Genomic DNA, 23,587 nt, shown 5'->3' on the forward strand with positions numbered 1-23,587 from the left:
TCCCTTCCTCATCCTCTTCTCCTTTTCTTCCTTCTCCATCCTGGAGGCTTCGAAGGAGAGACTGGACAGCCATTTCTCTGGAATGATACAGGGTCTCCTGCCTGAGCAAGGGGCTGGACTAGACGACCTCCAAAGTCCCTTCCAACTTTGTTACTCTGTTATGCTGTTATCCTTCCTTCCTTCTCCCTTCCCTTTTTTTCTCTCATCACTTTTTTCCTCCCTCCTTCTTTCCTTCCTTCCTTCCTTCCTTCCTTCCGCAGTACCCTCACCCCCTTCCCCCATTTTTGGCCTAGCAGGCCTCAGGGAAACCTCCTGGGAGCAAAAACAGACCCCCAAACGCTAAAGGAAAGGTTTTTTTTTTTAAGGTTCCTACCATCGCGGAGCACAGCTGATCGTTGGAACTTTTATTTATTTTTTGCTTTTTAAAGCATTTTTTACTACCGTTTTGGGTGAACCGGGCCAAACCGGTCGCATTTCACCCCTGGCCAATGGGCTAATAATCAACAAAAACTAGCTTTTTTCGATAGCCGCATCACCCACGGTGCATGCTTTGGGAATGCGGGGGTAGTTTTGCAAAAACCTAACTGGGTTAAAAGGTGGCTGATGATGGTTTGCTTCCCTGCCCCTTCAGTGTGCGTCTTGCGGAGGAGAAAGGAGAATTGGCGGGAATATCGGGAAGCTTTGGAACTCCTGAAGGAATTTCAGAAGGACTATAAATGCACGGTGGCCGTTTGTAACAAGGTCAACGAATCCAGGGCAATCAGCAAGGACCAGGTTCCCAAAACCAGTGTCAAGTCCATCCAGAAGATCCGAAGTCTTCCTGCGATCAAGGCCAGGAGAAAGCTGGATGCGTCCTCCCTCCGGGACCTTCAAGAGAAGAACGACTCCCCTCCATCCCACCAATAAGAGAGATTCCAGGCAATATTGCGTGCCCTCACCTAACTGTTGTAGAAGACCTTCAAGTAGGACGCGGCCTTCTAGAGAACTTTTGCTGAAAGGAGCTGCAGCTGATGGAGCGGTGACGCCCCTTGGTACTACCGTCTGTGGAGGAGACACCAGCGCTGTTTCCAGGATCCCTTAGACTTGAAGGCTTTCGTTGAGGTCCCCCAGTAGGAAAGCTTCACAAATTTGAAACCTTGAAATGTATCTTGAAATGTTAAGGTGCATCTCGAAACCTCGAGGTGCGTCGTTAAATCTTGAGGTGCCTCTTGAAAGTTTGAGTTTGAGGTCCATCTTGAAAACTTGAGGTGCATCGTGAAATCTTGAGGTCCATCTTGAAAGCTTGAGGTGCACCTTGAGAGCTTGAGGTCCATCTTGAAAGCTTGAGGTGCACCTTGAAATCTTGAGGTGCACCTTGAAATCTTGAGGTCCATCTTGAAATCTTGAGATCCATCTTGAAATCCATCTTGAAAGCTTGAGGTGTACCTTGAAAGCTTGAGGTGCACCTTGAAAGCTTGAGGTCCATCTTGAAATCTTGAGGTGCACCTTGAAATCTTGAGGTGCACCTTGAAAGCTTGAGGTCCATCTTGAAAGCTTGAGGTGCACCTTGAGAGCTTGAGGTCCATCTTGAAAGCTTGAGGTCCATCTTGAAAGCTTGAGGTGCACCTTGAAATCTTGAGGTCCATCTTGAAATCTTGAGATCCATCTTGAAATCCATCTTGAAAGCTTGAGGTGCACCTTGAAAGCTTGAGGTGCACCTTGAAAGCTTGAGGTCCATCTTGAAAGCTTGAGGTCCATCTTGAAAGCTTGAGGTGCACCTTGAAAGCTTGAGGTCCATCTTGAAAGCTTGAGATCCATCTTGAAACCTTGAGGTCCATCTTGAAATCTTGAGGTGCACCTTGAAATCTTGAGGTGCACCTTGAAAGCTTGAGGTCCATCTTGAAAGCTTGAGGTCCATCTTGAAAGCTTGAGATCCATCTTGAAGGGAACGTTCAAAATGGAACTGGAGTACTTGGAAGAGTCAGATAAACAGCTGTACAAATGATGGGCCTCTGGTTTGTTAAGACAGACACTCTTTGACCCGTGTTGAGAAGAAATAATTGATGATTCCATATTGAGAACCAATCAGTGGCCACTGGGGCCTTCCAGAAGGTCTCTTGGGGAAGGTGTCCCTGGTAGACCACCAAGTTTCAGTCTCCTCCTGTAAGACCAGCAAACGTTTTTTTTCCTCTTATTTCACCGTTCCTCCTCCCTGTGGAAGAACATCAGAAGTTTCCGCAGATCAAAGGTCCTTCTTCTGTCTCAACGGCGGTCATTTCATTTTCCTGGCGCTTCTTGTGGGCACGTTCTTAGGTTCTTATGCAATAAAATTATTCTCCCGAAGGATTTCACCCTTAAAATACTCTGGTTTGGCTCTCTCTCTCCTTTGGATCTTCAGGGGATATTTGCTGCGGGGAATTTCGAACCAGAGTTAATTCACAAAGGTTTACCACGAAGTATGTGAACTTAACTGTGATCTATTCTCGGCTTCCATCTGGCGGGATAACCATGGTTTCTTCCTTGAAAAGAAAGATGGATTAAATTTTGGTTAGCTGAGAAATACCTAAACTGTCATCCTGGGGACTATTACAAGGACATCAATCCACTTTATAGAAAGAAACCACGGTTATCCCATGGCTGAGGGAGTTTGGGCCAGTCCCTCTCCGCCCGGCCCACCTCACAAGGTGGATGTTGAGGGGGAGATGAGGAAGGAGCATTAGCTATGGCTAAGGCAGAACTAGAACTCCCCGCCTCCTGGCGATTGTTCCAAAGTCCACCAGGCTGGCTTTCATGGCTAAGGTGGGACTAGAACTCACAGTCTCCTGGTCATTGTTCCTGCCACCCAAGTGGCTTTCATACCTCCGCACTGGCAACAAGCAGAGCATCCGGCCAGTAAATATTCTGCTGGCTTCATTCATAAAATGAAGAGCCCAGACTCCCCCCTGCAAGGGATTATGGGGTTGTTAAAAAAAGGTGATAATCGGAATATTGGCCAAAAGAGAAAGGTAATGTAATCCCATCTTTTCCAAACCTCCCCCCCCTCCCCAATTCACTTGGAGACTCGTGACCCTTAACAAAGAAAAAGACGCAAACTCCTTCGTCAGTAAACAGATTTCTTTTTTATCAAAACATCGGACGAAGCCACAGTGATTCGGGTGGGACTCAGAAAGCGACACTTTTGAGTCTGGGGGCTGCACGGATTTCCGGGGACCAAGCCGAGAGAGACACCGAAGCGCAACGCATGATTTCGAAGCACACGGGAGACGGATCGCGATGGGATTTAAGGAAGCCGAGCGCAATGCAGTTTCGCCATTTCTTTGAAAGCCTCCCGGCCGATCCCAGGTAGAAACCAACCAGGTGTAGGGGGAAAACCCCGCCCTCAAAAGGCGTTTCCTCATTTGCATAGCGGACCTTAACGGCACACCTGCGCCCGTTTTTAAACAGCTGGTAGAGGGGGGGCGGGAGGAAACATCCAATACCGTTAGTTCTCGACTTAACAACTCGGTCCAAAATTTACATGGCCAAATGAAATATCGGTTAAGGGAGTTTTAAGCGCCGTGTTTTACGACCGATCTGGCCACCGTTGCTAAGTGAATCACTGTAGTTGATAAGTTGCTCGCATGGTTGTTAAATGAATCTGGCTCCCCCCTCCCGCCCCCCAAATTGACTTGGCGTGTCAGGTCGCCAAGGAGGAAACACAGGAAGACTGCAACCGGCGTAAGTACACGCCAGTTGCCGAGCCTCTGAATTTTGATCACATAGCAATAGCAGTAGACTTATATACCGCTTCATAGGGCTTTCAGCCCTCTCTAAGCGGTTTACAGAGTCAGCATATTAACCCCAACAACAATCCGGGTCCTCATTTTACCCACCTCGGAAGGATGGAAGGCTGAGTCAACCCTGAGCCGGTGAGATTTGAACCGCTGACCTGCTGATCTAGCAGTAGCCTGCAGTGCTGCATTTAACCACTGCGCCACCTTGGCTCACATGACGGTAACGGTTGTGAGTCGCTTTTTTATTCCTCCAGTCCCGTTGTAACTTTGGATGGTCACTAAGTGAACAGTTGTAAGTCGAGGACCTTCTGTATTTAAAAAGGCAGGCAGGGTTTCAGTGAAAGACCGCAATTGTTGTGAATACGCAACGGAGTACAATAATTGGCTTCCGTAGATGTCGACACACCAACAACTCTTCGGATTTGGGCTGGGGAGCATCCCTGAAAGGGACCTCACAGGTAGTCCTCGCCTTGCGACCTCAATTGAGCCCAAAATTTCCGTTGCTAAGCGAGACATTTCTTAAGGGAGTTTGCCCCATTGTACGGCCCGCCTGGCTACAGTCGTTAAGTGAATCCCTGCAGTCGGTAACACTTTTGTTGAGTGAATTCTGACAAAACTTTGCTCGTCAGAAAGCCGCAAAAGGGGATCGCGTCACTCTGGGATGCTGCGACCGTCGTAAGTACGAGTCAGGTGCCAAGCGTCCAAATTTTGATCATGGGGATGCTGTGACGGCCGTAAGAGTGAAAACCGGTCACAAGTCATTTTTAGGAGTCCCATGGCTCTAAAAAGGTCGCTAAACGAATCGTCGTAAGTGGAGGACTACCTGTGCTCAAGTCCCGGGACGGCGTCTTGCCGGAGGTGTGTGAAAATTTGAAAACATTCAGCGTGTTCTTGGGGCAGCTTCGGCTCTCAGGGCTCCGAGAGGAGATCCGTCTTCCCGAAATAAAAAGAAATAATCCGTTCATTTTATGAGTCTTTTAAGGCTTTCTCCTTCCTTCGCTTCCACGGACGGCATCTCCACGCGGCAAATTAAAAGGAAGAACACTGATGATCGATGCAATACAAAAAAAAATCTCGTTTTGGGGGGGGGGCCTTTCCTGACAGACAAGTTCCGGGAAAACATTTGGAGGCGTCGTTTCCCACGGGGAAAAAATCCCCCGAAAGCTAAACAGACTGCTTTGCATTTAATTTTCAGTTCTTGGTGGCCCCTTCCTGTTCTGCCCAAATCCTTCTCCCTGCAACCCCCCCCCCCTTGCTTTTCATCCATCCTGGCAGGGGGCAGAATGCATAGCTACCCTCTGGATGAAGTCATGGAACCGGAAAAGCAGGGGGGGGGACCCCAAAAAACTAAGGCTTTAAATCCAAATCAAGCGAAGAACGGATGAGTCAAAAGGGAGTTTTAATACTGGTTAAGAACATACTCTTGAGTTGGGGAGGGAGGTTAGGAATTAAGACCAAAAGCCAGTCTCTAAAGTTGCATTACGGGAGTCGAAGCCCACCCAAAATTGAAAACCTTGGCCAGTTTAAGTGTGGACTTCAACTCCCAGCATGCCCCAGTCAGCACGGATGGACCAACTCCCTGAATATCTCAATCAGCTTGAGTGGGCTTCGACTCCCAGAATTCATGCTGGCTGGGGAATTCTGGGGGTTGAAGTTCCAGACAAAGTTGAAAACCTTGACCAATTTAAGATGCGGACTTCAACTCCCAGAATTCATGCTGGTGTTGGGGAATTCAGGGAGTCAAAGGCCACCTATGCTGGCTGGGGAATTCTGGGAATTGGTCCATTCATGCTCGCTGGGGCAATCTGGGAGTTGAACTCCACACAAAGTTGAGAATCTTGGCCAGTTTAAGATGTGGACTTCAACTCCCAGAATTCATGCTGGCTGGGGAGTTCAGGAAGTCAAAAGTTTACCCATGCTGGCTGGGGAATTCTGGGAGTTGAAGTCCACAGAAAGTTGAGAACCTTGGCCAGTTTAAGATGTGGACTTCAATTCCCAGAATGCCCCCAGCCAGCATGGGTGGTGTTTGACTCCCTGAGTTCCCCAACCAGCATGAATGGACTTCAACTCCCAGAATCCATGCTGGCTGGGGAGTTCTGGGAGTTGAAGTCCACCCAAAGTTGAAAACCTTGACCAATTTAAGATGCGGACTTCAACTCCCAGAATTCATGCTGGTGTTGGGGAATTCAGGGAGTCAAAGGCCACCTATGCTGGCTGGGGAATTCTGGGAATTGGTCCATTCATGCTGGCTGGGGGCATTCTGGGAGTTGAACTCCACACAGAGTTGAGAATCTTGGTCAGTTTAAGATGTGGACTCCAACTCCCAGAATGCCCCCAGCCAGCATGGGTGGTCTTTTGACTCCCTGAGTTCCCCAACCAGCATGAATGGACTTCAACTCCCAGAATTCCCCAACAGGCTTGGAGGAAGGACTTCAATTCCCAAACACCTGAGCCAGCTTGGGTGAACTTCAACTCCCAGAATCCATGCTGGCTGGGGAATTCTGGGAGTTGAAGTCCACCCAAAGTTGAAAACCTTGACCAATTTAAGATGTGGACTTCAACTCCCAGAATTCATGCTGGTGTTGGGGAACTCAGGGAGTCAAAGGCCACCTATGCTGGCTGGGGAATTCTGGGAATTGGTCCATTCATGCTCGCTGGGGCATTCTGGGAGTTGAACTCCACACAAAGTTGAGAATCTTGGCCAGTTTAAGATGTGGACTCCAACTCCCAGAATGCCCCCAGCCAGCATGGGTGGTCTTTGACTCCCTGAATTCCCCAACCAGCATGAATGGACTTCAACTCCCAGAATTCCGCAACAGGCTTGGAGGAAGGACTTCACTTCCCAAACACCTCAGCCAGCTTGGGTGAACTTCAACTCCCAGAATCCATCCTGGCTGGGGAATTCTGGGGGTTTAAGTTCCAGACAAAGTTGAAAAGCTTGAACAATTTAAGATGCGGACTTCAACTCCCGGAATCCATGCTGGTGTTGGGGAATTCTGGGAGCCAAAGGGGGAACCCCCAGACTCAGGCAGGCCCAAAGGTGGTTTTGAAATGAAACCAGGTTCCAGAGATCACACGATTCTGAATCCTATTGCCCCAGGATGATCTCAAGTTGAGCCGCCAACAGCTTCGAACCAACACTTGTGGGTCAGCCCAAATTGCTGCTTTGGAAGTGCTTGAAAAAAAAAACTGCTCCCTCCTTCACCCTCTTTTGGGAACCCCCCCCCAAAAAAACTCCTCCAAACTTTATTTTTTGTTTTTAAAAAAAAAGAATCCATGGATTTGGTTCGAGCCACAAAACGCCACCAGGTTTTCCTCCGACGCCCGAAAACAAGGATTTTCCCAGATCCCACAAGCCCGTTTCGGGAGGGGGACACACAGCCCCGTTTGGGTGGGTGGGTGGGGGATGAATACTGAAAGTCGTGGCGAGGACTCCGCGACCGTCCCATCTTGCAAAAGAGATTTTGTGCATCAATCTGGGCTGGGCGAAAAAATAAACCGAGATAGGATCCTGGCTTGGCGGCTTCTATTCGGGACGTTAAACCTGGTTGCGAAGGACTCGTACACAAGGGTTAGAAACAGCTAAGTGTGCTGTTTGTTTCGCGCCTCCCCTTCCCCAAAGCAGGGTGTGCGTTTTGATACGGATGCAACACAATCGCAGACCAAGGACTGATGGGGCTGGAGGGCCAAGGAGGTTGGGGGGGGAGAGTGGGGGGGAGAAATACCCCACCGGGCAGCCAAAGGGTCTCGCTGGCCCACGGTGGTCAGTTCGGACTCAAAGCAAGCAAGTCCCCCTTTCGTTCTGGAGATTTAACCATATATTAAATCGATTTAAATACAGGTGGTTCTCGCCTTACGATCCACAATAGATGTTGTTACCGAGACAGTCGTTCAGTTAATTATGCTCCATGTTGCGACATTTCTTGTCACTGTTGTTAAGTGAATCATTACCGTTACCGTTAGTTACACGGTTGTTAAGTGAATCTGGCTCCCCCATTGACTTTGGTTTGTCAGGTCACAAAAGTGGATCATGTGACTCCCCCAGGGACACTGCGACCGTCATAAATAAGAGTCGGTCGCGACAGCGTCTCAATTTTGATCGTGGATCATGTGACACACACCCCCCCCAGGGACACCGCGACTGTCATAAACAAGAGTCGGTCGCGACAGCGTCTCAATTTTGATCATGTGACCACGGGGATGCTGCAATGGTCGTTAAGTGTGATAAACGATCCCGAGTTGCTTTTTCCCGGACATATTGTAACTTTGAAGGGTCACTAAACAACCTGTCGTAAGTCGAGGACTACCTGTATTTATAGATTCAAATATATTTTATTGCAGAGCTGCCATCCTCCCATCGGGCCTTCCTAGCCACGCAGGGCTGCTCCTCAAATTAGAAACGCCCCTCGCAGCATCGTTTCGACCCCCGTTATCGAAACGACTCAGATCCCGAGTCCGAACTCCGGACACGAACAGACGAAGAGGACTTCGCTGCGAGAGAGATTGATAATCTCAGAGTCAGCTTGGGGAGGAGGGGGGGGGGGGCAGAAAGCTCTGGACTTTAGCCTCCTTCCGGCTCCTGCACTGACCAGAGAGAACTCCTGCTCCCCGGAACTCTGCCAGGCTGACGAGCGACGTCTTCAGGGGAAATCTCGAAAAAAGCCGCTTCATTTGCGAACATTGGTTACTTTGCCCTAGCAGCGTTCTTAGACCGCAAGAAATACTGATCGGCTCGCCCCTTCGGCCTCTCCACTGTCCGGATCTCCCTCTCAAACTGCCGCTGGAGTTGCACGGCCAGCCGTCGGTCGGCCTCCTCCTGTTGTAGTCGCTGCTCAGTCCTGCCACGCTGCCGTCGTCTCTGCCGTCTCAGCGGGTCGGACGCCGGAGGGCCCTTGCGACAGCCCGCCGACGGCCTCAGCCGCTTGACTGAAGGGTCCAGGTGCTTGGTTTTGCACGGCCGCTTTTGTCCGCGCCGCAGAGAGGGGGTCTCCTCGCCGAGCCCCCTCTCGAGACGGAGTCCATTAGAGAGGCGGCGCAGTTCGCTCTCGTCCCAGTATTTGCGCGGCTTCCGCTCGGCCGGATTCCCGAGAGTGCCGTTCTCTGAGGCCGGCTTCACTCGGACGACTTTCCGGGTAATCGTTTTGGCATCGAAGTGAAGGCACGGCCCAGCCAGACGCGGCGCCGATTTTGCTTCCGGGAGCTCGGGAATCCTGGAATTGGGAGGTTTCTCGGCGAGTCTTGGCGGGAGAACCTTGGGGGTCAGCTCCGTAGCCTCCGAGTCTCTACGAGCGTTTGCGGAACTGCCCAGCTTTGCTAAAGAGGGGGAAGGGAGAGGGTCCGGCAAGGTGACATCGCTGGACATCTGCCGAGGACACTTGAGGGGAATGTTGAGGTTCGGAGGCAGGAAATCTTCGCCCGGCTCGGGAACCGAGCAGGTCAAGGTCGCCTTGGAGAGGGTCTTTTTGACCTGACGCTCCTCGAGGATCTGTTCCCACTTCTTCAGGATGCGAGGGCTGGCTTCGTACGTGGTGGGCTTCTGCAGGCTCCTGGTCAGGTTCCTGGGGGTGGACTTGATGATGAGGGGGCTGAGTATGCGCCCGTCCGGCAGCTGCTTGGGAGGCGTGCAGGGCGAGCAGACGATAGGCTTGAAATGGTTCAGCTCCTCGGAGATGCTGTCGTTGCTCTCGGGGCTGATGGACCGCTCCTGCCTGGGCAGGGCGGGGAACGAAGAGGGCGCCTGGTGGGAGACCAGGCGCTTCTCGGCCGTCAGGTCCGGAGCAGAGAGGCAGCGGTTGTTCTGGGTGGAGGAAAGGACGCCCACGAGGGAAACGGAGGCACCAGCGGGAGGGTTGGCCTGCAAGAGAAGACGTTTCGGTTAGGGACGGCAGCACAAAATGGAAGTTTCTGGAGGTTCTCCGTCATCCACGTCCTCCTGTCTCAAAGGTAATTTTTTCCCAAGAGGCAACTGGACTTTCTTGTTTTTCTTTTGGAGACGTTTCGCTTCTCATCCAAGAAGCTTCTTCAGCTCTGACTGGATGATGGGGGATGGAAGGATTTATATTCCTTGCAGACAGCTGGTCATTTGCATCCTTTGAGAAGGTCCTTGAGGCCACTTGGAGGTGTCTCTGGGTTTGCAGCCTTCTTGGTTACCAGATGTTTTCTGCCCTGTGTCCCTTCACTGTTGGCTCCACACCCATTTGCATCACTCAGGGGACCCACAGAGAAACCTCCAAGTGGCCTCAAGGACCCTCTCAAAGGATGCAAAGGACCAGCTGTCTGCAAGGAGCGTCAATCCTTCCCTTCCCCACCATCCAGTCAGAGCTGAAGAAGCTTCTGGGATGAGAAGAGAAACTTCTTCAAGGAAAAAGAGAAAGTCCAGTTGACTTTTGAAGAAAAGCACCTTTGGGACAACATGGAATGCAGAGAATCTCTACAGACTTTTAACTACACAATTTGGGGTGAAGACCCTTGGAATAGGGTGGGAGAAGGAATGGATTTCCAGAGAGAGAAATTGCAGACTACAGGAACCATTTGCACCCCTCAGGAGACCCTGAGGACACAGGTAAAACCTCCAAGGGGCCTCAAGGACCCTCTCAAAGAATGCAAATGACCAGCTGTCTGCAAGGACTATAAATCCTTCCCTTCCCCACCATCCAGCCAGAGCTGAAGAAGCTTCTTGGAGGAGAAGCGAAACGTTTTCAAAAGAAAAAACCAGAAAGTCCAGTTGCCTCTTGAGAAAAATCCCCTTTGAGACACAAAAACCGAAGATAAATTCAGAACAAGGAGGCGAAAGAGGAGGGGAGGACCAGAGCGTTGATTCGTATCATCTTTCCCACAAAATTGAAGATTAATTATTAAAGACAGATATCCCACAGTCATGTGACTGCATTTTACATAGTTCCAGGTTTTGGCCAAAACTTACTTTGCTTCCAGTTCTCAGTAAAATCCAACCTATAGTGAGTGAGTGGTTGGTTCGCTTAATGACTTCCCAACCACTGCGAAAAGCCTCCTAAAATCCGACCAGTTGCACGGTTGACCCACAGTACAACTTTTATGACACACAATAGTGATGGATCCCAGTCTCATGTCAAGGGCTTTCGTAGACAGAGTTTATATCAGTGTTTCTCAACCTTGGCGACTTTAAGTCCTGTGGACTTCAACTCCCAGAATTCCCCAGCCAGCTATGCTGGCTGGGGGATTCTGGGAGTTGAAGTCCGCAGGACTTAAAGTCGCCAAGGTTGAGAAACACTGGTTTATTATCCTTCACTTTAAAGAGGAAAACTAGCTGATAACCTAGCGTTGTCCGAGTATTTAGCAATAGCAATAGCAATAGCAGTTAGACTTCTATACCGCTTCATAGGGCTTTCAGCCCCCTCTAAGCGGTTTACAGAGTCAGCATATCGCCCCCAACAATAATCCGGGTCCTCATTTTATCCACCTCGGAAGGACGGAAGGCTGAGTCAACCCTGAGCCGGTGAGATTTGAACCGCCGAACTGCAGCTAGCAGTCAGCTGAAGTGGCCTGCAGTGCTGCACTCTACCCACTGCGCCACCTTTGTCCGGACCAAATGTAATTTCTAATGTTGGATTTTCCCCCTTGTGGAGGACTGCGATGCCATTATCATGGCAACTTTACTGCGCTGTACAGTAGAAGCCATTTTACAGCACAACAGGCTGTATCTTAACAGAACACAACACCCCGAGGGGTGTTAGGAGATGTCTTCCCCCCCCCACCGCCCCCACAGTATTGTTTTTCCAGAGAGGAAGTCATCTGTGAACCATGTTTGGTTGAAATTGCTTGAGGCGCTCCAGAGTTACGCTGGGACACACAGACGCAGACGCACACCGACAGCCATTTTTATACAGATTTGAGACTTTTCGTTTAGACAGCCGTGATTTTTTTCCCCAGGTGTGTCACAAAGATCCGGTACCTTTGTTCTAACAGGAACCGATCTCTGCCTGCTCTTCGACCGATTTCCCAGAGTGTCGTTGCAACTCTGACTCCTTTCGATTTTGGAGCTGAAATTTCTATGGAGATTTTGGAGGAAGAAATAAAAAAAAGATGGGGGGAAAAATTAATGTTATCCACTTCATTTAAGCCTGCAAAAATCATTCGTTACTGCTATTATTTAACCACCAGCCCGTCCTTTGAGATACAGGTAGTCCTTGATTTACAATAGTTCATTTAGTGACCACTCAAAGTTAGAACGGCAATGAAAAAAAAGGGACTTATGACCGTTTTTCACACATACGACCGTCGCAGCATCCCCCATTATCACGTGATCAAAATTCAGAGGCTGGGCAAGTGGTTCGTATTTATGACCGTCGCAGTGTACCGGAGTCATGTGATCCCCTTTTGCGACCATGGGGGGAGCCGGATTCACTTAACAACCGTGTGATTCACCTAACAACAGCAGTGATTCACTTAACAACAGCGGCAAGAAAGGTCACAAAACAGGGCAAGGCTTACTTAACAAGTGTCTCGCTTAGCAACGGAAATTGGGGGCTCGGCTGTGGTCGTAAGCCGAGGACTGTCTGCCGTTTAGTCACTCGTTCTTCTGAAAACCAACCTGCTTTTAAAAACGTATTCCTTTATTTATTACCTTTAGAGGCCACCCTCCCTAACGTGGAAGGGAGTTTTTCGCCGGTCCGTCATGGCTAAACGCCGGAGAAACTCACCCAGCCAGCAAAGCGACGGAGTAGCCGCTGCCCTTGGAGACGAAAGCTGACCGATAGACCGGACGGCCCTGGGAAGGTTCTTCGTTTTCAGAATCCGACAGGCACTCCGGAAACTGGCGGGAAGCGAAGAAAAACCAGGATGTAAGGGTGGCAAGGACAGCACCCAGGGCTGAAATCCTCGCGGTTCGGCTCGGTTCACTGAACCGGTTGGGACGATTGTCCTTGGTTCTCCAAACCAGTAGTGGGGGGGGAAAAAGAAAAAGCTTCCAAGGATCGCCCGACTCAGCTGTGAGCTGCCTGGTTTTTGGAAGCTTTCTTCTCGCTTTTTAAAGCATTTTTTTTTCCTGCCAGTTTGGGCAAATAGGCAGGGAAAAATTGCTTTAAAAAGCAGTGGGTGGGTGGGGGGTTTGCTGCGAAAGAAAGAAAGGAAGGAAGGAAGGAAGGAAGGAAGGAAGGACGATGGGAGAATAAAAGGGAGGGAAGGGAGAGAAAGAGGAAGAAAGAAAGAAAGAAAGAAAGAAAGAAAGAAAGAAAGAAAGAAAGAAAGAAAGAAAGAAAGAAAGAAAGAAAGGCTGACGGCCGGCCCAGCCTCCGCCCCCCCTCGCTCTCTGCCAGCTCCATTCCCTCTTCCCCCCCCCCCCCGGAGCTCTCAGGTTGCCCTGAGGCTGACCCTAACTCCCATACTTCCCCCTCCTCTGATTTGGCTACTGGAGGGGCCGGTGACCGACAGGCCACAACACTTACACGTTCGTGGCTCACTCTGACCAAAAGGGCTTCCTCTTTCTTTTGGTCGTCCGTCCTCCTCCTGTCCACTTCAGGGTCATCCGCCATCAGCTTGTGAATAAAATCCTCCGGCGTTTTCTCTTCTTGCCATTTTTCATGTCTCAGCTAGGAAGCAAAATTTGGGTTTTGTGATTAAAAAGGAACAGCAGCAGCAAGTTCCTTGGGATGAGGGATTTGTGTCGATTGTATAAAACGGGGAAAGCCCTTTTCACATTTCACAGCCTTTTACTCACTGGGAGATCCTCTCCCTATCCTCTCCGATGCTTTTAATCGAAACTTAATGAGGAGTCGGTGGCGAAAATTGTCAGAGTCTATGGAGGCAAAGTTTTAGGAGTTTCCCCTCGACCAACAATTCTGGCTAAGTTGTTAAATGGGTTTGACCCCGTTCTACGACCTGACTTCCCACGCTTATTTTTTTATTATTATTATTATTACTGATTTTCTATTAATTACATTTCTTAGTGCTTAACGAACCTCCTGCTGTTCTGGTTATTTGATTTGCTTAACAATATAAATTTACATCCTCAATCTCCACTGCTTTTTTCTCAACCGTCGGTAAACTAGATTCCACGTTTGATAACGTTCTACCTCTTCTTTCGGTTTAATTTCCCAATGCCGATCTATCCATTTCTACTTCCCACACTTGTTAAGCGAATCGTTGCTGCCGTTAAGTGAGTCACACGCTTGTTAAGTAAATTTGGTTTTCCCCTTTTGAGTTTGCTCGTTAGGAGGTCATCAGAGATACACACACACACACACACACACCTTCGGGGACACCGCAACCGTCATAAGTATGGGTTGGTTGCCGAGCATCAATTTCAATCGTGACTCTGGGGATGCTGCAACGGTCGTAAGTGTGAAAATTGTCCTTTTTTTTTTTTAGAGATGTTCTAGCTTTGAGTGGTGACGAAGCGGACGGTTGTTAAGTCGAGGATTCCAGGTACAATACGTTGATTAAATAAACGGTTCCTTGTCCAACGTACCTTTCGCAGGTGGCTCTTATGTTCCTCGTGAGCTTCTCCGTGTTTGGCCAAAGTGATGGGCGTTCTAAAGATAAAATCTATAAAAAAAGAAAAAAGGGGGGAAAAAAAGAGGACAAATCAGAGTGGATAAAAATCAACGTGTTTTTTTTTTTAAAAAAAAAAATCTGATTATTTTTGTTTAAAAAAATCACATTTATTTTAACAAGTTGCTTTTGGAGTAAAAATCTTATCTAACCATAGTTTTCTATTTAAGATACATTCATAATTTATGCAGCATGAAGTGGAGTTTAGTTACGTAGCGAGAAACCGTAGGTTCTGCAATATTGGGACTGTCGGTGAGTCGCTGTGGGACGGAGATGACAGCGGCTCTTTACAAATTGTGATTTAAATCGAGCCGATTTAAATCAATACAGTAGCAGAGTCGGAAGGGACCTTGGAGGTCTTCTAGTCCAACCCCCTGCCTAGGCAGGAAACCCTATATACCGTTCCAGACAAATGTCTATCCAACATCTTCTTAAAGACTTCCAGTGTTGGGGCATTCACAACTTCTGGAGGCAAGTTGTTCCACCGATTAATTGTTCTCACAGTCAGGAAATTTCTCCTCAGTTCTCAGTTGCTTCTCTCCTTGATGAGTTTCCACCCATTGCTTCTTGTCCTGCCCTCAGGTGCCTTGGAGAATAGCTTGACTCCCAAATCTTCTTTGGGGCAACCCCTGAGATATTGGAAGGCTGCTATCCTGTCTCCCCTGGTCGTTCTTTGTATTAAACTAGACAGGCCCACTTCCTGCCTTTCGACTAGTGATTTAAATCGTGATTTAAACCAACTTGATTTAAATCAATCCACCCTGGGATAAATATTGAGCGTTTCACATCTGCTGCCACAAGACAATCCGCTACAAGGAGCTAGTCCTCAACTTTCGACCACAGTGGAGAGTGGAAACCTGCACGTCTAAGCAACGCAGTCACGAAGTGAGCCGTGACACGACCACATTCCAGATTTTTGACAACCCTTTTTCACTGCGGTCGTTAAGCGAATCGGCCTTCTCCCACTGACTGGAAGTCCTTTGGGAAGGTCACCAATGGTGATCGTGGAACCCCAGGGAAACGGCAGGCATCGTAAAAGTGAGCCAGGGGCCACCGGGATGCTGTGATCGTCGTAAGTCGCTTATTGTAGTGCTGTCGTCATTTGGAATGGACATTAACTGAAGGGTTGTGAGTTGAGGACTACATGGGTCCCATGTATTACACCAGGAATTTGGCTCCTCCTTCTTCAGAAAGCCCACTTAGAACCACATCTACCCGTCCAGCTAAGCTGCAGGTCAAAAATGACCAGTGCCAGGCCTGCAGCCCTCTTTTCTTTTGGATCTGTGGCCTGCCACACTTTCTATTCTTCTCCGATTTATTTTCTATGGTGGGAAAATGGGAGGGGAGATTGTATGGAATTAGATGCTATGTAGTCATAACATAACGGGCGGGCAAGGATAGTTGATGCGCAAAATATACATTGCAACGCTTATTGCAAAGCCTCTCAACTATCAAACGACAACCCGGCCTTCACGTGGTGCCCCCCGTTCCCACCAATCGGGCTCTGTCGACCCTTGGGACTGGCGTCCCCTTGGGTATATCCAGCCGAAACAGCTTCCATGGATCGCCGTAAAATTTCCATGGAAGTCGCCTATACCCACGATGGGTGAAGAGGCGTCAAGTACAAGTACAAGTCATAACAACATTCTTTCTAGAAATCCAAGGTCATCCTTTGTCTCTGCACCTCTGCACCTGACCGGAATTGGATGGGTGGAATCTGCCAGAGTGGCAGTGGGAGATTGGACCCTGGGATGGGCTGGCGGGTGGATGTGGGGGCAAGATCTTGAACTTTCAGCCGGGTGCGGAAAACCGGGAAGCTTTCAGATTCGGGTTTTCCCAGATGTGCCAACATGACTCTCTTTAATGAATTGGAACTTTGAGGAATCTCTTGCCTCGGACTCCGATTTAATTTTGCATGCTATTTGGAACCCCGACATACGCAGGAAAACATGCCCAATTTTACAAACTTCTAACAAAGTCAAAACTTCAGTGTTGGGACGAAGGTCTTTTTCCAGGCCGCCCAGTTTGGGAATGAGGCCCTCTACCCAAATTCCTCAAGCCTCCCCCCCCTAATGGAAACTCCCCGTTTGGTACCTCCTGTGCCTTCAAGGGCTTCAGGACTGAACAGGAATATTGTAGAATAATAGAGTTGGAAGGGACCTTGGAGGTCTTCTAGTCCAACCCCGTGTTTAGGCAACTATTTCAGTAATAGCCGTCCAGTCTCTTCTTAAAAACATCCAGCAACTTGTGTGATACTGGAAGAGTGCTCCCACCTCACCTCCCTTCCCCTTCGTTTCATTAAACTAAACATGCCCAATTCCTACCATTGTTCATCCTGTTTTTTGGCACCCACAATTCCTGGAGCTGTGCAGAACAACAGAGCTGGAAGGGACCTTGGAGGTCTTCTAGTCCAACCCTCTGCTCAGGCAGGAAACCCCTATACTGTTTCAGACAAATGCCTGCCCAATCTTTTCTTTAAAACCTCCAGTGATGGGAGCGCCCACAACTTCTGGTGGCAAGCCGTTCCACTGGTTAATTGTCCTCCTGTTAGGAAGTTTCTCCTGAATGGCAGGTTGCTCCTCTCCTTGATTAGTTTCCATCCATTGTTTCTCGTCCTGCCTTGAAGGTGCTTTGGAAAATAATTTGACTCATTCATATTGAAATACTGAGACATTAGAATTTGCACTCGCTCCTATGGAGAAATTTGGGGGGGCAGGGGGGTATTTCTTGCAATGAGACAGAGAACAAAGTCACCCCCCCCCCCAAAAAAAAGACTTCTCGGTGTCTCCTCGCTCAAGCAGAAGAAGCTTACAAAGGAAGACAGCCCTCCCCACCTCCTGGATCAGCTGTCTGCACGCTCTCTGGAGCCACCCCGGAAGAGAAATGTTCCATGCGCGGATTTTGTTACGAAACGGGTGTGTTTCAAACGAGGACATGGGTGTGTTTGTTTTCAAGGAGGAGCACATGGCCCTGATGCCCAGGGGGGTGGGTGGGGGGGGAAGCAGGCAGCCCTAAGTCAGGAATGTGGAGGGAGATCTCGGCTGATGGGTCTGCTTTGAGTCATCAGCCCGACTTTAGAAAACCAGGTTTATGGTAAACCAATGTTTACGTAAAATCGTGGGGTGTGTGTGTGTGTGTGCAACAGAGAAGGCCTGAGCCAAAACATCTGGAAAGCCACTCAGTTCACATGGACATAATGACACTGACACACACTGATGATGTTACCTAGGAGGGTTATGGAACATCCGCGAGAAAACCACCAAGCTCAGAAAGCATCAAGGACCCCACAGTCCTCCTCCTCTTCCTCTCTGCAAACCCCACTCCCTTCTAGCACTGATGACGTTCCCTAGTTGGGCCATGAAACGTCCGCAGGAAACCAAGCTGAGAGAACACTAAGGACCCTACAATCCTTCTCTTTTCCCTTCTCCTTCTCCATCTCCTCCTCCTTCCTCCTTTTCCCTTCCTCTTTTTTTTACTTTCTCCTCCTCCTGCAGCACTGATGACATTCCCTAGTTGGGTCATGAAATGTCTGCCATAAAACAAGCCGAGAGAACACCAGGGACCCCACAATCCTCCTTTCTCCTCCTTTTCCCTTTCTCCTCCGCTTCCTCTAGCCCTGATGACATTCGCTAGCTGGGCCCTGAAACGTCCGCAAGAAAACCACCGAGCTCAGGGAGCTCCAAGGACCCCACAGTCCTCCTGCTCCACCCCACACCCTCACTCCCTTCTAGCACTGATGATGTTCCCTAGTTGGGCCATGAAACGTCTGCAAGAAAACCACCCATCTCAGAGAGCACCAAGGACGCCACAGCCCTCCTCCTCCTCTCTTCCGCCTCCTCCTTCATTCTAGCACTGATGTTGTTCCCTAGTTGGGCCATGAAACGTCTGCGAGAAAACCACCAAACTCAGAGAGCACCAAGGATCCAGTTTTCCACCCTGATCTACCCAGATTCTCTTCTACTGGTAGTGGGATTTATCTGTGGTTATTTCAGAGAGGGAGGGGAGGGGTGCTCTCTACCTCCCTGTGGGGGTAGCCCGCCGAGCCCCTCCCTCGCCAACCTCCAAGACCATATCCCCCTCCTCCTTTCAACATGCTGCACTGCAGTTAGATCCCCTGAAGGATGAGCCCAGAATGCCTATTGTGGCTGGTTTGTTTTCCTTGGCATCTTTTAGATCTCTTGGGAGGGGTTGTTGAATCTGTTGCCGTGTTAGCGTGGGGGCAATTCTTGTGTGGTGACTTAGGGCAGGGACCTCATTTCTGGAAGGACCCATTTTTTTTTCCTTCTGCAGGCCTGTTTCGATTGCGTAAGTTGCCCAGCCGGCTCCCACAACAAGGTGACTCATGCTTACCAGTTATTTTTAACAAGACGCAGAGAGAGAGAGAGAGGGTTTCGCCATCCCTGCGTGCCCGTTCCATCGGAAATCTTGACCCAGGTAGAGTCAAAAGGTGTGCCACGAAACCCACAAGTGTTCTCGCTGGCACTCCCTTGGAGGGCCCGCCTGCCCTCCCCATCTCCCTCCCTCTCTTTCTCTTTTGTGTGTTTTGTGCGCCTTTTTTTCCAAGCCAAGATTAGACTAAAAACCTCCACGCCAAATTTAATCTGCCACTTTGCAAACTCTTCTCCCCCCTGTGAGTCATCCTGGCTTCCCTGCTTGTTTTCTGGGGAAAGCAAGATTTTATTATTTTATTTAGTTACTACGGCCCGGAGGATCCTGGGTAGCACGTAGCAGCAGCCCGAGATAAGAATCAAACCAGCTACTACAACCTCAAAATAACGCAAAGGTAGTGAGCAGCACCCCAGATCAGGACACAAGGCTGGTAGAAACGCTGCGGCCGTCTTCGCTTGTGAATGGAATATTCACGGGGAATATTAATAGTCAGAACTACTCTGGTAGGGGAATTAGCAATAGCAATAGCAGTTAGACTTATACACCGCTTCATAGGGCTCTCAGCCCTGTCTAAGCGGTTTACAGAGTCAGCATATTGCCCCCAACAACAATCCGGGTCCTCATTTTACCCACCTCGGAAGGATGGAAGGCTGAGTCAACCCTGAGCCGGTGAGATTTGAACCGCCGAACTGCAGTCAGCTGAAGTAGCTGCAGTATTGCACTCTAACCACTGCACCACCTCGGCTCTAGGGTAGGCACCAGGGTAGAAAACGGGAGGCTGGGAGTTCTAGTCCCACCTTTGCCAGGAAAGGCAGCTGCGTGACTTGGGGCCGATCACCAGGGGACGGTGAATTCTAGTCCCGCCTTAGGCATGGAAGCCAGCTGGGTGACTTTGGGCCAATCACTAGGAGACGGTGAGTTCTAGTCCCACCTTAGGCATGGAAGCCGGCTGGGTGACTTTGGGCCAATGACTAGGAGATGGTGAGTTCTAGTTTCACCTTAGGCATGGAAGCCGGCTGGGTGACTTTGGGCCAATCACTAGGAGACGGTGAGTTCTAGTCCCGCCTTAGGCATGAAAGCTGGCTGGGTGACTTTAGGCCAATCACTAGGAGACGGTGAGTTCTAGTCCCACCTTAGGCATGGAAGCCGGCTGGGTGACTTTGGGCCAATCACTAGGAGACGGTGAGTTCTAGTCCCGCCTTAGGCATGGAAGCCGGCTGGGTGACTTTGGGCCAATCACTAGGAGACGGTGAGTTCTAGTCCCACCTTAGGCATGGAAGCCGGCTGGGTGACTTTGGGCCAACCTTTAGGAGACGGTGAGTTCTAGTCCCGCCTTAGGCATGGAAGCCGGCTGGGTGACTTTGAACCAATCACTAGGAGACGGTGAGTTCTAGTCCTGCCTTAGGCATGAAAGCTGGCTGGGTGACTTTAGGCCAATCACTAGGAGACGGTGAGTTCTAGTCCTGCCTTAGGCATGAAAGCTGGCTGGGTGACTTTGGGCCAATCACTAGGAGATGGTGAGTTCTAGTGCCATCTTAGCCATGGAAGCCGGCTGGGTGACTTTGGGCCAATCAATAGGAGACGGTGAGTTCTAGTCCTGCCTTAGGCATGAAAGCTGGCTGGGTGACTTTGGGCCAATCACTAGGAGACGGTGAGTTCTAGTCCTGCCTTAGGCATGGAAGCCGGCTAGGTGACTCTGGGCCAATCACTAGGAGACGGTGAATTCTAGTCCCACCTTAGGCATGGAAGCCGGCTGGGTGACTTTGGGCCAATCACCAGGAGACGGTGAGTTCTAGTCTCACCTTAGGCATGGAAGCCGGCTGGGTGACTTTGAGCCAATCACCAGGGGACGGTGAGTTCTAGTCCTGCCTTAGGCATGAAAGCTGGCTGGGTGACTTTGGGCCAACCTTTAGGAGACGGTGAGTTCTAGTGCTATCTTAAGCTCAAAAACCAGCTGGGTGACTTTCGTCCTGATACAAATAAATCAACCCAATCTCCCAAAACACAAACCAGGCGCGATGTGAGTTTCAGCACAAACGCACCTGGCAATCACACGCATCGTGCCTCCTCAACACACTGCCCACTTGTGAAGGCACACACTGGTGTGCAGAAGATCCTGATGCTGGAAGAACCATGAAAGTCCTTTCAAGAAAGACGGAGGAGAACCAGCTACTACCGGTAGTAAAGTTAGAAAATCTGGAAGAGAGACTTCTGTGGACTTCAACTCCCAGAATTCCCCAGCCAGCTAGGATCCAGAGAGGAACAGGAAGCAATTATGGCTGGGGGCATTCTGGGAGTTGAAGTCCAGCCGTCTTACAAGCCGCCTACTTTGTAAACCCCTGTATTACAGCAATCAAAACACACTACCAAGGTTGCATTCGCTCTCTAAACCACTGTTTTAAGAAGTGTGAACTTCAACTCCCAGAATCCCCCAGGCCTCCAGCCATGTTTGCTTCCTGTTTTTTTTCTCTGGGTGCGAGGAAGTGGTCCTCCCCATCACAAGGGTCCCACCAAGGTGACCTCAACATTGTTAGAGCAACCGAAACACACATTTCCTTCTTCCCATGTTCACTCGAACACAGTGTTTCCCAACCTTGGCCACGGGAAGAGGTCCGGACTTCAACTCCCAGAATCCCCCCAGCCAGCATTCGCTGGCTGGGGGATTCTGGGAGTTGAAGTCCAGACCGCTTCCCGTTGCCAAGGTTGGGAAACACTGCTCTAACCCATGTTTTTCAAACAAGGCCACTTCTGGACTTCAGCTCCCAGAATCCCCCAGCCAGGATGCTTTAATATGGGTGGACTTCAACTCCCAGAATCCCCTTAGCCAGCCTTATTCAAATACTGGCTCCCTATCAGTATAACAAGTCCATTTAGTGACCATTCAAACGTACGACGGCGCTGGAAGAAGCGACTTAGGACTGCTTTTCACACTTACGACCACTGGGGGAAAATCTCCAGCCCTGTGGTCCAAATTCAGACGCTTGGCAACTGGTTCCCTGTATTTACGACGGTCGCAGTATCCCAGGATGGTGCGATTCCGTTTTGCGACCTTCTGACAAGCCAAAAGTCAACGGGGGGAACCAGATTCGCTTAACGACTGTGTTGCTGACTTTACAACTGCTGGAACTCGCTTCATCACTGTGACGCGAAAGGTCGTAGAGCTGGGCGAAGCTCACGGAACGACTGTCTCGCTTAGCATCAGCAATGTGGTCAGATGTCGAGGACTTCTTGCATTTCTCAACCTCGGCCGCTTGAAGGCGGGTGGACTTCAACTCCTAGAATTCCCCAGCCAGCTGTAGTGGGGGAGGGGGTTCTTTATCTCCATCTTTGACGGCTGGGGAGTCTGGGAGTTGTAGTCCACTCATCATCAAGTTGCCATGGTTGAGAAAGACGGTTTTGGACACACAAAACCCAACCCCGAATCTCGGTCAGCTATGAAAGCCTCCCACCCAGCCAACATTCGGCAGATCTCCGCCTCTCTTCACGTGTACGTCGCTCAGGGGCAGCCAGCGCGCATTCACACGACCACCGCTGCCTTCCCAAGCGAACGCGGGCTCGGCGGCAAACAAATCCGCCGAAGACCGCCGTGGCATCCCCACGAGCCTTCGAGGGACGCGCGGATGCCGGCGGATTCCCCCTCCGCCCGCTTGTGACCGCAGGACGGGCGCGAGTGACGGGAAAGGCCCGAGGCCTCGAGGCCCGCCTTCACGCCAGCCCGGCCGCCACGCCCCGTTTCCAAAGCAGCCAATGGGCGCGCTTCCCGCTCTTTTCCTCCCTCTCCCTCCCTCCCTCCCTCCCCCCCCGCCGCCACGTCGACGCGCGTCCGTTCGCACGTTACGTCGGCCACGCACCTCGCGGAGGGCCAGGGTCTCCGGCGGGGCCCTCCCGCTGGCCCGAGCGCCGCGCAGGGCTCTCCGGGGGGTCTCCGTCGTCATCTGCGGGGACGGCCTCGTCCCGACGACGACGACCTCGGCCTCGTCGTAGCTGCGGAACCGACGAGCCCGCGGCCCGCCCGACCGGCCCCGCCGCCGCCGCCGCCATCTTCTCCCGGCGGGAGGAGGGGGCGGAACCGCCCACGCCCTCTGCTCCATATTCATGAGCGGCCATGGCGGAGCGCGCCCCTGCGTCGGGCGGGTGGCCACGCCTCCTCGTAAATATTCATGAGCGCCGGGCTCCTCCCGCGCGACGTGTCTTTTGCCTCCCCCCGCCCTGCCGAAGATGGAGCCTGACGCGAGTCTGTTTCACGTGTGCATAACGTTACGCTTTTGTGACAGATCTGTTGCATATCTATATAATTACCCCCCCCCTCACTCTCTCTCTCTCTCTCTCACACACACACACACACACACTCACTCACTCAAAGCGTCCAACATAAACTGTCAAAAGCAGAACCCACAATGAAGACTTTCCTGGTTGTGAGAAATGAAATAAAAGTACATCTGGAACCCAAATCGATAAATCACTCCATGCACACGTTAGTTTTTTTTTCCCCCTTTCTTTTTTCGTCTGTTATAATTTTGCACCAGTGAGTTTAAAACCAATTTCGTTGTATTTAAGTACAACGACAATAGGTTATACTTATAAAACACCTTTATATTTGGGGTTTTATATTTTTATCCCATGCATTTTCATTGAAATGTGATGTGCATATTTATTTTTATCTATTTTATTTATTTCGTCAAGCATGAATTAGTTAACAGATGTTAAGTAAAAACATGATTATGAATACATGAAATGAATGCAAATACAAGGGAACATTAGGACAGGAATGGATGGATATAAACAGACAGATAGAATAATGAAAGAGATGGTAGATGGATAGATGAATGGAGATGGATATATTTTATTTATTTTCATCAAATATGAATTAGATAACAGACATAAGGATAGACATGATTATGAATATGGGAAATGAATGC

At 50.0% G+C, this 23,587-nt stretch overlaps 3 protein-coding genes across 3 annotated transcripts in view; 1 reads left to right on the top strand and 2 right to left on the bottom strand.

Annotated features, from left to right (window-relative positions):
* The window catches only part of XRRA1 (X-ray radiation resistance associated 1), a 14,548-nt gene extending 13,642 nt beyond the window's left edge, over window positions 1-906 (top strand). Inside the window, exon 7 of the mRNA XM_032219685.1 lies at window positions 632-906. Coding sequence (XP_032075576.1) covers window positions 632-906 — 275 coding nt within the window. The remainder of the gene's footprint in view (window positions 1-631) is intronic.
* On the bottom strand, window positions 447-3,736 carry LOC116510077. Its single transcript, XM_032219458.1, has 2 exons — window positions 1,758-3,736; window positions 447-1,605 (listed from the first exon to the last, which is right to left on the bottom strand). The coding sequence occupies exons 1-2, from the start codon at window positions 1,875-1,877 to the stop codon at window positions 1,078-1,080; spliced, it is 648 nt and encodes a 215-aa protein (XP_032075349.1). The 5' UTR covers window positions 1,878-3,736; the 3' UTR covers window positions 447-1,077.
* Window positions 3,737-7,769: 4,033 nt separating this feature from the next.
* On the bottom strand, window positions 7,770-22,729 carry RNF169 (ring finger protein 169). Its single transcript, XM_032219457.1, has 6 exons — window positions 22,520-22,729; window positions 14,197-14,273; window positions 13,175-13,318; window positions 12,431-12,543; window positions 11,683-11,779; window positions 7,770-9,606 (listed from the first exon to the last, which is right to left on the bottom strand). Exons 1-6 carry the CDS (start codon window positions 22,707-22,709, stop codon window positions 8,437-8,439), a joined length of 1,791 nt encoding a protein of 596 aa, XP_032075348.1. The 5' UTR covers window positions 22,710-22,729; the 3' UTR covers window positions 7,770-8,436.
* Between the last annotated feature and the right edge of the window lie 858 nt (window positions 22,730-23,587).

The sequence above is a fragment of the Thamnophis elegans genome, chromosome 6, assembly GCF_009769535.1.
Source record: "Thamnophis elegans isolate rThaEle1 chromosome 6, rThaEle1.pri, whole genome shotgun sequence".
In the NCBI taxonomy this organism is placed as follows: domain Eukaryota; kingdom Metazoa; phylum Chordata; class Lepidosauria; order Squamata; family Colubridae; genus Thamnophis; species Thamnophis elegans.